The following is a 12,554-nucleotide window of genomic DNA, read 5'->3' on the forward strand; positions in this document are numbered from 1 at the left end:
GGGCCGCATGTTTGATTCGCGGAACGATTTGTGACAGTTCGTAAGATTATCGTCAAGTGATTGCTCAAATATTAAATGTCAACCTCTTAGTTGTCATCTACGTGCCGATACGGTCGTTTTGGCAATAATTAGAGTACATTGAGTCGGGTCAAAAACCGTCTCCATTTTTCGATATTTGTTAAATCCCGAGTCGAATGTTGGAATGTTCCGGATATTTCTATTCCATATTTATCAAATTTTATCTTTTGGCAAACAATATCCCGTAATATTCAAAAGATAATCGAATTAAATCCGTCCTACCATAACTTAAACACGGAAATCTTTCTTAAACGGGAGGAAACCTCCACGGGAATAGACGCAAGCAGTTTGCGCCTCTTCCAAGAGACGCAGACGCATGGCTGCGCGCCTCTTCCCGTGCCCTTCTTTGCATGATTTACGTATCTTTTTTATATCTTTCCGAGATTCACTTCCAAAGAGTCTCCGAAACCCTATTCCTTCACGTGATTAGTATAAATAGGAGCTTTCGTTCCTCATATTTCTCACGCGAGTGTCCGCCCTTCTCTTCTCCCTTTGCATTCTAGACTTCGTTCTTACTAATTGGCGCCTACGTGCTTGGACTTCCGACCACGTAAGCTCGGATCTTTCCGGGTACCAGCCTCTCCGTTGCATGACCGACCAATTTGACCACTACACTCAATCAATCTAATTAATCAATCTTGTTAAATCGTTTTCCTCTTACGAGGGCACTCTTTCCTTGCATTCGCGTCGAGCATTCACTAATCGATCTTCTTAGTCCTTCTCGTTTCGTCAACATGTAAGTCTGAGGGTGTATAATTCTCTTTATTTATTGTATTTTATTATTGTATAACAATTGTAAGATTTATGTCGGAAACACCATTAAAATCGATTTCTAAAAACCGTCTTTAAAACCTGTTTTTGCGGATTTCCAGTAGACAGACGTCGAGAAAAGACGCAGCAACTGCTGCGCCTCTTCGAAGGAGCGCAGCGCCTGCTGCGCCTCTTCGTGAGGCTGCCGCAGTTCCTGCTTCTTTTCTTCTTCTTCCGTCCTCTGCAATTCGTATCAAAATTGTTCCTTTCGTTTTGTTCTTTAATTCTTCATCACGGTAATTTATAAATCATATGTGTATTGTATATAATTCATCATTCATGCTTAATTAGTCATCAAGTCCGACTTAAATCCCTTATAATTCATATTTGCGGGTTTTCGTCATTAAATTCAAGTTTCGGGTTTTAGAGGTTCAATTCGTTCATATTGAGTTTCTGGAATTCGTTGTTGATATATTTTCACCTGTTTGTTCACTAATTCGTCCTCAATTCATCATGTTTAGTTTAATCAGTTAATCGTTTGTTAGTTTGTTCATTAATTAACATCGACCCTTCACATAATTAATCCGTTTAATTCCGTCTCATCCATGTTCTCTTTGTTTTATGACATATTCATATGTAAAATAATCCATTAAATCACTTTCATCCGAGTCAAAAATCATAATCAATCCATTAATTTACCAATTAATATTAACGATTTGCGGTTCGCTTCACGACCGAGAACTCACCCTTGGAAAGACGCAAAGAATCGCCGCGCCTCTTCCAAAGGGCGCAGTGATGTCGCGCGCTGTTCAGGGTGATTTCTGTCCCTGAATTCCGTTTCTGCCTTGACCTAGTTTAATTAGCTTACGTAATTAACTAACTATTATCCGTAATATCGCTAATTTCTGTTCGTCTATTTCATTAATTTTATCCTTTTATTCTTTTATTTCTTTTTCTCAAATTATCCGTTTTAAAGGTATTTTCGACATAAATCACCTGTCTCAATGTAATTATTGTAATTTTCATTATTGTAATTTTCATTATTGTAATTCATAGTTATTGTATCCCTTTCATTTCTTGTATGCTTTCACATGTAATTCAACATTAAATCCTACTTCGACCAAATTGTATGTCTAACCAATTGTCAACCGACTTAGTTAATTCTCACATGCTAGGATTAATCTAATGGATGTTGCATTGCATGCATATAGCCGACGATATATCAAGTATGAATAACTTCCCTAATCATTAGTAGAGGCCGCTATCGAGGCGGGCGGGATTAGGTGTTCGATCAAAAGAGCTTCCTAATACGTACCCTCACCCCTTACTCCAGATCTCCGTGAGCACCCGTGTTCATTGGCATCCACGAGAGTCATTCTAGACATAGAATGCTAAGGGTAACGATTGCTTAGTGTTCATGTCACTACTTTATGTCTTGACATGACATGAGGTATTCGAACGGTTCCAATTTCCCATAAAAATTGGTGGCGACTCCATACAAAATGCAAACGCTTGTTTTCGAGCCCCTTCGCCAAGCGCCCCCGTGGGCGGCCCGCTGTCCACAATTATCATATTACTATATCCAATGTTACTACAATTCTTTTCTTTACTGACGAAATTACTTTTACTACTTAGGCATGCAATTTTAAGAAATTACTTTTATAACCTACTTATTATATTTTTGTATGTTAAATAATTAACACTAGTATTGGTGCCCGGCTTCGCCCGGGCTACCTCTACTTACCATTAATTTTTTTTTTCATTAAATAAAATTACTTAAGTTGCATAACCCATAAATTTATCATTAATATATTTTTCTATGACATATCCTAAAATTACGATGAAATAAATTTTGAGACAAATTCACTGCTCCCGCTATTAATATTTTACTCTTATTAATGAAACAATAGTAATAACATTTCACTACTTGTCCGTAATCATTGTTACTTTCACTACTCCCGCCATAATTATTGTTACTGTCACTACTGCCGCATTAATATTGATAATTTCACTACTCCCGTCGTAATTATTGTTACTTTCACTATTGCCGCATTAATATTGATTATTTCACTACTCTCGTTTGTTGTTTCTATCACTTTTACTATTCAAATGAGGGATTACTATCATTAACTATATCCAATGTTACTACAATACTACAATTCTTTTCTTTACTGACGAAATTACTTTTACTACTTAGGCATGCAATTTTAAGAGGATTATATATTTATATATAAATATATTACATATATGCATTAAATCAAATCGAAAGAATTATGTAATATTATATATTATGGAATCTAACTTGAATTATTTATAACCTACTTATATTATATTTTTGTATGTTTAATAATTAACATCTCTATACATTTAATAAACTATAAAGTTTAATAAAATTGCATAGATTTTAAATTTAATATATAATTTTATGATGATAATAATTAATATCATAAGTGTGCATGTTTATAGTAATTAATTATTTTATTTTAAAGAAATTTACCGTATTCTAGTCTTCTATAAATATTTAGGAAAATTACCAAGCATCTTATTTGTTTTAGTCTCCTTGAAATTGACCATCTTAATTAATTATTTATTTTAAGGAAACTGCCCATCTCAATTAATTATTTTATTTTAAGAAAATTGGCCATGTTTTAGTCTCTTACAAATGTTTAGGAAAATTACCAAGTTTCTATATAATTTAATTTTAACCCAAACTATATAGTATTTGCATTTAGATCCCTTAATTGGGTCAATCACACGGTGCTAGTGATTTAAAACTATATAGTATAATTAATTTGTATAACTTTCTTTAATTACATTGAAGTCCCTTGGTTTCTGGATTTAATATATAGTATTGATATCTATACATCTAATAAACTATAAAGTTTAATAAAATTGCATAGATTTTAAATTTAATATATAATTTTATGATGATAATAATTAATAGCATAAGTGTGCATGTTTATACTAATTAATTATTTTATTTTAAAGAAATTGACCATCTTCTAGTCTTCTATAAATATTTAGGAAAATTGCCAAGTATCTTCTTTCTTTTAGTCTCCTTGAAATTGACCATCTTAATTAATTATTTTATTTTAAGGAAATTGACCATCTTAATTAATTATTGTATTTTAAGGAAATTGACCTTGTTTTAGTCTTTTACAAATGTTTAGGAAAATTACCAAACTTCTATATAATTTAATTTTAACCCAAACTATATAATATTTGCATTTAGATCCCTTAATCGGGTCCATCACACGGTCCTAGTGATTTAAAACTATATAGTATAATTAATTTGTATAACTTTCTTTAATTACATTGAAGTCCCTTGGTTTCTGGATTTAATATATAGTATTGATTTGATCTCCTTGAATCACTGATATATATTCCGTCGGGTTGTAGAAATACTGGGCCGGTCATTTGGAGCTGATCACCTGGGCTTTGGAGTAGTCTCTCACCCGTTTTGGGCCTTGGACAAAACTAATTAAAATAGATGTAGGCTTTAGCGTATTGGACATAGCTCCTGGAACTTTTTGTTGTGGGCATAGGCCCAGAAATTTGACGACAGCACACAACTAGTCCTCCTTGCTTCCAATATACTCCATTTCGCAAAAATAAATAGAGGTTCATTACTTCTTAACGGTCCGGATTAAATCTGTGCTCGATCGAATGGTTATAGTCTTTGTAGATTTATTTGGAAATAAAAAGCTAAATGAATGGATTGGAACATATAATATAATAATGTTTTGTGAGAGGAAATGAAGAGGAGAAATGGAGAGGGTCTATTTTGTCTACACTGGGTTCACATCTAGTGCTTCAGCGCGCCTCCCCGACCGTCTTTGGACTTACAATGAATGCTTTTTGTTGCCTCCATTAAGGATAGGCCCTTCACACCGGATCGTTGACAGTGTTCTTTTGGACGACCTGTCTCATCGTTGTGAGACCCATGTTGCCTTTCGCGAACATATTAGTTTTCCTTCGAGCTTTTATTAGGAGTTCCACGCCTGCCAATGTACGTCACCTTCAAGTTTTGACTCGATGCTTTTTCTTGGACTAGCCCAAGTCGGACCTTTGGCTCTAATACCACTTTTTGTGCGAAAGCATTGCTACTTTTTGTTGGGTCTTGTTGTACTGGTGATGTCCGACTTGGGCTCTGATACCACTTGTTGTTAGAGCTGTTCACTCAGTGGTCCGGACCAAAGACCAGACCGAATCGGACCATTTGGTCCGGACCAGACCGGACCGAATTTTGTTTGGTCCGGTCCACGGTCCACCTATTTACTCTACTTTGGTCTTCGGTCCGGTCCTGGACCAAACCGAATAGACCGCGGGCCGGACAATGGACCGAAGTTATGTAATAAAAGAATTTTTAAATTTGTAATATTATTGATTTTATTTTCTACTTTGTTTACACGTATTATAAGATGTGTAATTATGTAGTTAAATCTAGTAAGAAAATAATGTTGTTTAGTTTGATCGTTACGAACTTCTCGAGTTCTAGTTTTATATGCTAAAACATGTCAATGACAATAATATTTGGTCCATTTGGTCCGGTCCGATCCGGTCCACGTGTTTTTATAGTCCAGACCGGACCAATATTAATATGGTCCGGTCCTCGGTCCACCTCTTAACCCTTCTTTGGTCTTCGGTCCAGAGAGTTTGGTCCGGTCCGATCCGGTCCGGTCCCGGACCAATGAACACCCCTACTTGTTGTGCGGAAGCATTGATACTTTTTGAAGGGTCATGTTGTACTGGTGATGTCCATAATAGTATGATATTTATCCGCCTTAGGCAATGCCCTCACGGATTTACTCTTGAGCTGCTTTTCCAAAGGACTCGTACTATTATATTTTATGGACACTTATAAAGATGATCTTTCATCGTTACTGAAAGAGTCACGTTAATAAACATTTTATAATAAAAAAAGAGTTTTTCTATGATTTACCCCCGTGTTTTTACAGATTCTACGATATACCCTCGTTTTTTTTAATATCACACAAGATACCCCTAAACTCAATAAATTATCCTACAAATACCCTAAATACTGTAAAATTTAACAATTTTAAATACTGTATTTAGGCGATTTTGGTTGATTACACATACAAAATACGTAAACCCATCAATACAAAGCTTATTTATTCATGAATGTACAAGTTTTTGTGACAATATGTTACCTTTAACAAACTCAAATTTGAATACTTTGAGTATGGAAGATTAGGGGTATATATGAGATGTTTCTTAAAAATTCAGGGTACATGTTAGAATTTGAGAAAGTACAAGGATACTCATGAAAAATTACAAATATTATGTAAAACACAAAATCTCACTTGAGACGGACACTATCCGTCTAAAGTTGTAAACAGGTCAAATATGTCACCACTTTTATAATAAGACAAACAACAAGTGGGATGATGAGGGTTGTCTTATTATGAAAGTGGTGATATATTTCACCCGTCTACATCTTTAGATGGATATAACCGTCTACAATGAGACTAATTATAGTATATAAAAGGGTACCGAGGAAGTATTTGTAAACTACGTACATACTGAGTGTTGAGTCTCATAGTCTCATCATCTAACTTAATAAAGAGTGAAGACTATGGAGGTCGGCCGTACTCTCATCACCAAACTTAGTAAAGACTCCCAAGACTATGAAGGTCGGCCAAAAACATTTTCACGCGTACTTTATTTCCATCAATTTTGTTTAATGCTTGATATCTTTCTTTTCAAGTTTCTCAAATCTCAGCCCATTGTTTACGTTTCTGTTTCCGAGTAAGTCTTTGTGATGTGATCATGTAAAATAATGTGGAACGCCTCAATTTTTTTTTGTTTATCGTATACCTTTTTTTAACAAAAATAAGTGTAAATCAATCAACAAAATGTAAGTAACAAATTTCAAAGAAAAGATTCTACCTTTTGTAGTGATAATCCCTAAATAACATGAAAATCCACTACCGTACTCCATTAAAAATCATGTCTAAATTAGTAGTGAATCTAGGGGTTTAGCAGGGGTGTTCGCGGTTCGCACTCGCTGGCTGTTAGAAATTTCAAAGTTTTTAGTAGGAAATTTTCCAAAATTTTCGAGTTTCTCTTAAACCTATTTGACCCTGCGAAATTTTTTCGCTCCCACTGGGATGAATTTCTAGCTCTGCTACTGGTCTAAACAAAAATATAATTGAGAAATTAATCCCCATATAACCATCAATGGCGGAGTCGGGTTAAAGTTTGAAAACGCGTCAAACAATAACAAGGGTGAACCGAACGCGTCAATTCAAGAACAATCGAACGTTAAACTAACGTAGCAATTGAAACAATTTGATTTCTTTTCTTTTTTACTTATGTGTCTCCAAAATACAAATAATCCATGGCTATAAATAGCCTAGCAACACAGTCGTTTAGGCCTCTTCACATCTCCCTAATTATGATAATAAACTAGCTAATTAAGGCTTCTAATTATAGCAATTAAATCCTACATAAAATACCATAAAGCTAGTGAACTAAATAGAATAATCAATCCCTTTACACAAATTCTCATTGAAGACATGACATATCCGTCACAAGCTTGTGACGGATACCATTTTACCTCACAATGTACTCACTTTTTCTCTCTCTGCAACACTATTCATGTGGTCCTCTTTCTCCACTAACCCATTTTGTTACCATTTTATCTCACAAAATATCCGCCACAAATGGTAACCCGTCACAAGGGAGACCAATTGATCCCTTTATTATCATCCAATGAAGCTCACTCGTTTAACGAAAGTTCGAAATACATTTAATCATTCTCGAGAATAATTAAATTGATTTCCGACTTTCAACGAACTCGTTCCTTCATTGACCCGTAGCCAACTTGTATCAGAGTCAGAAATTAAACCCAACGAGGATGAAGCGAACAAGTTATAGCTTAAAGGAAACTCAAAAAAAGTTAAAAAGTTGTAACTAAAAGCTCAAAATTTTTTATCTATCAACGAAAATAAGCGCTCTTACTCGGCTTTCCCTAGCTGTGGTAACCATGTTGGTCCAAAATAATAGGAAGAGACCTAGACCTCCTTGCAATATTCCAAAATTAACATACAGAAATTACGTGGCTCCAATGAAATTGAAACAACTTGAACGTCTCCAACCTCAATTAGTCAATTTCCACTGTCTTTGGCATTCCATCTCAATCACACGATGCTATAACTTGCCCCATAAGAATATCTAGTAAGGTGAGGTCCATTTTTAACAAATGGCATCATTTCATTGATTAAGCTCACATGGATGTCCATTATTTTGTTCCTGTCAATTTGGATGGCTATTAATCTATTACTCCCTCCTATTCTAAATAACAGTCTCATTGTCCATTTTCGTCTATTCACAATAATGTCTCATTGTTCATTTTTGGTAAGTGTTGTGTGGTCCAAATTCAGTTTCATTTCCGTCTATTCACATAACTGTCCCATTGTCCGTTTTGTGTGGTCTAAACTCACTTTCTTAATTCTTGTGCCATATTCACAATGGGACGGTTATCTGGAATAGGAGGGAGTATTTCTTTATTAAAGACAACCATTTCTGTTATAACCGCAGCTCTATTTTTTTCGGTTGATAAAAGGTAAACTGAATTGAGCTGAACTGAATAAAGTTAAAGTAGGAGTTAATTTGTGAACAGCTGAGCTGAACTGAACTGAACTGAACTGAATTGAATGAAACTGAATTTAACTGAACTAAATTGAATAGAGCTGAGTTGAATTGAAATGAGTTGAAATTAAGTCAGAAATAACATGACGCAAGAAGTCGCTTTCTTTCTAATGGTATTATCGTCTAGCATCTCTAATGGATTGGGATGTATATGTTTGTATACAAGCGGAACTTGCTCCATAATTTTGATAGAGAATCAAAGTCAATTCGGGATGATTCTGAGTACATGGACATTGTCTAGAACTCTAGATGAGTGTGACATAATAATTCAAGTCGAGTTGGAGCTTTGTACATCTCAGATTGAAAAATGTTTGTCTGGATGCAACTGCAAATTTTAATATATTTTCTGATATTTATGATGGTATATTCTTGATTTTAGATCTTTCTTATTTTATTTATTATGATTGAAAAATAAAAGTCTAAAAGAAATTAACGAATCGAACAATTCTTAACTTTGAGTTTCTATTTTATACTGAAGATAAAACGAATAGAAACAACATTTTGATCTTTTAGACCGAGTAAGTGTGTGGAAATTAATTTTTTAAATCAACTTCATACTTATTGAGACTTGAACTTGACCCGATCCTTTCTCCCTCTATTTGGTAAAGAAATGCATGTACGGAGTACTATACCTCACCATTTTCGTTACTCCTTACGTAAGAGTATATAGAACTATAGAAGTGTTACATATGGCAATTGACAAGTTAAAGAAGTTAATATACCTTACGACTTACGTATATTCAAACCCGCAACATGTAATGATGCATAATTTTCTCTAAAATAATAGACGAACAACAAATGGTTAATGAATTACTCTGTTTAATAATATGGCGCAATAATTTTTAATGGTAAGTTGGGTGACCTACAAATTTAAAAAACAATAGGTCTTGGTATAGACGGGTGGGGCGAACAGACGGGTAAAGACCTCTAATAAAATGGGTAGGGGGGACAAGGTGGGGCACCCCCCATGTGCTTCCCACTTTATGGCAAATGGGTATTTTGTAAGGGAAAATGGTATCCGTCTATACGTATAGACGGATAGTGTCCGTCTATAATGAGAATTTGTGTTTAAAAAATTATTTGTGAGCTCTCACTCGTACACCACCACAGCTGGCCATAACAATTATTCCGTACAAAATTGTTGATTATTTAAGTTTTATTTTAATTTCAAATGATGGCAAGTTCGCAACAACCTTAACTTTTTTTTTTGTTGTTAATTAGTGAAGGGCCCAAAGCATCAAAATACATGCATTTTAGACATATAAGAACCCTACCACTAATAAGTTGTTTAGAAAAGACTTAAAAGATATGGTCTATACATAAAAGCCATATTATATATTATAATTATGTAAACTATTCAATGATTAACCATGACATATTCAACAAATTATGCTAATTGTTTAAGAATCATCTTAATTAAAAATTTTGGGTTCTGATACTGTATATAACCGGTGAAATAATTTAAACTTTTTTTACTAAGTTGTACTGTGATCAAGCTCTAAAAGAGCTCAATTCCGTTATTAACTTTGTAAAAGAGCACAACTTCTTACACCAGTTATTTATACAATCTACGATATAATTTTATTTTTCTTATATTCGAGTAACTTCTCTAACAGATATTAAGAAAAAGAATTTGAATAACCGATATATTGAAATTCAAAAGCTATTTTTTCATTCATGAAAGAGGTTACACATAACATAACTTTTATCTCAACGGTCCATCAATTTTACACAAATAAGAAACGGACACGTCTAAGACAAAGGCGAAAATTGTGAAAATATTTACATACTCCCTTGGTCCCGAATCCCGATAATACTATACTACACGTCTATTTCCTAGCGATTACGGTCGATATTAGAATTAAGTCGGCAATCGTTCTCCCCTTGCCAACTCCAAACAATATCCTTAAGGGCTGGCCTTACATCTTCCTCACAAAACTTGACGTACTCAAGTGTATCCCCTGAACTCTTGGAGAACTCCACCACGGCCACCTCGGCCGCCACCTCGGATACGTCAGCTGTCACTGACAACTTCCCTTTCCGCCCTTCGCTCCGTCCTTGTATCTTCAACTTAAAGTCCTTACTACTAACTTGAAAATTCAATTTCTTGGCCACTTCTTCTAGCTTAGACAATATAGTTGAGGCAGAGCATTTTGATGTGAACATTGACCCTGATTTCTCTTTGTTTTCGAATAAACTCGATAAATCAAACCCGGATGACATTGATGATATGAGCTCGAATGCATTGTAAAATCTAGGTGATGATAGTTTAGGTTTTTCTTGTTGATCAAGGAATTCATTTGATAGTTTTGTGAATGATAAACACGGTTTTAACTCCTTTCGAAACCATGATTGTCTCATGATTCCTTGAATGGATAATCTTTTGTTAGGATCAACAACTAAAAGCTTAGAAACAAGTTTCTTAGCTTCAATTGGAAACCATGGTGGAAAACTATACTCTTCTTTGAAAACCTTACTATACATCTTCATAATATTATCTTCTTGGAAAGGTAAATACCCTGCCAATAAAGCATATAGTATTACCCCACACGACCAAATATCGACTTTTGAACCATCATAACCTTTTTTCCTAAGCACTTCTGGCGCGACATATGCTGGTGTCCCACATTGAGTATGTAACATACCATCTTTCCTTAGATGCTCTGGTAAGGCCGAGAGGCCAAAATCCGAGACCTTCAGGTTTTCATTTTCGTCTAGGAGAAGGTTTTCAGGCTTAAGGTCACGATGTGACACACCTCGACTATGGCAATAGTCTATGGCACTAATAAGTTGTTGGAAATACTTACGTGAAAAATGTTCCTTAAGATTGCCACTCGATATCTTAGTGAATAATTCACCTCCCTTGACATATTCCATGACGAAGTATATCCATCCCTTAGAAGCCATAACTTCTTTGAGCTCCACCACGTTGGGATGACGAACCAATCTCATAATAGAGATTTCTCGTTCAATTTGTTCCATCATCCCAGCTTTTTTCACCTGTTCTTTGCTGATGATTTTAATTGCAACGCTTTCGCTTGTGACTATGTTTTTGCCATAGTACACCTTAGCAAATTTACCTTGGCCTAGTAGCCTCCCAATCTCATACTTGCCAAATATTATGTTCCTAGCCCTAGGAGTTTGGCTTTCACATTCAAAAATATTATTTTTATCCATAATATATGACATATAATATCAAAAATATAAGAAATTTTAGGTTTTCTCTAGGGAGCTAGTGCAATTGAGTAGTAGTTACTTTTGAATAAGTGGGTGATTATAAAGGGAAGTAAGTGATAATTGTAAATTATGATTGGATTGATTATTGAAGACAAGATGTGATTAAGGATGTTAATAAAAAATTAAAGTGGAGTGTTGGAGGAAAACCATTGGCGAACAAAGACCATTGGCGAACAAAGGGAAGGACCCTAAATATCTTGGGGCTACAATTGTATGTAAGAATGACTTGAGAAGATTAAAATGACCAATTAGTTTGGTACACTTATAATTTAGAGGCTCCAATTATTATAGGGTTCGTGATGGGCATTATATTGTCGCTTGTGATGGTGGCTTCTTGTTGAAATGTTTGGTTGATGTGTATGCATGGTCCAATATTTAGCAATAATAGCTAGTATTTTACCAAGGAGGAGCAATATTTAAAACAAAAATGCGCCCGTTGTATTTGAGGTTTGTCATTTTACGCGAAATAATCAAATTTTTGTTCCGAAAAACTTTAAAAAGCCATAACTCGTGCTTACAAGATTGAAATGTGACAAATTTTTTTTTTTTCATATAAATCGTCTTTTCGAGAACTACGATTTGAAAATAAAAATTCCGAGCTTGAAACTCGTGACCAAGACATATGGCCACTCAAAGTTTGTTCGGTCAAAAAAAGTTTGACATACACAAACTCCTAGCCACAAGATCCAAATATGACAATTTTTTTTCCCAAATCTTAGTTCTCGAAAAGATGGTCGATTTGGGAAAAAAATCGTCACATTCAGATCTCATAAACACGAGTTATGGCCTCTTAAAGTTTTCCGAATACAACATTT

General features: G+C 34.7%; 1 protein-coding gene across 1 annotated transcript; it reads right to left on the bottom strand.

Annotated features, from left to right (window-relative positions):
* Positions 1 to 10,151: 10,151 nt before the first annotated feature.
* On the bottom strand, positions 10,152 to 12,048 carry LOC141648144 (CBL-interacting serine/threonine-protein kinase 25-like). Its single transcript, XM_074456628.1, has one exon. It carries the CDS (start codon positions 11,689 to 11,691, stop codon positions 10,339 to 10,341), a length of 1,353 nt encoding a protein of 450 aa, XP_074312729.1. The 5' UTR covers positions 11,692 to 12,048; the 3' UTR covers positions 10,152 to 10,338.
* Between the last annotated feature and the right edge of the window lie 506 nt (positions 12,049 to 12,554).

This window comes from Silene latifolia, chromosome 3 (assembly GCF_048544455.1).
Source record: "Silene latifolia isolate original U9 population chromosome 3, ASM4854445v1, whole genome shotgun sequence".
In the NCBI taxonomy this organism is placed as follows: domain Eukaryota; kingdom Viridiplantae; phylum Streptophyta; class Magnoliopsida; order Caryophyllales; family Caryophyllaceae; genus Silene; species Silene latifolia.

What these genes read in the sequence shown, in the direction of transcription:
- LOC141648144 (XM_074456628.1), bottom strand. Translation starts at nt 11,691, where the DNA reads ATGTCATATATTATGGATAAAAATAATATTTTTGAATGTGAAAGCCAA.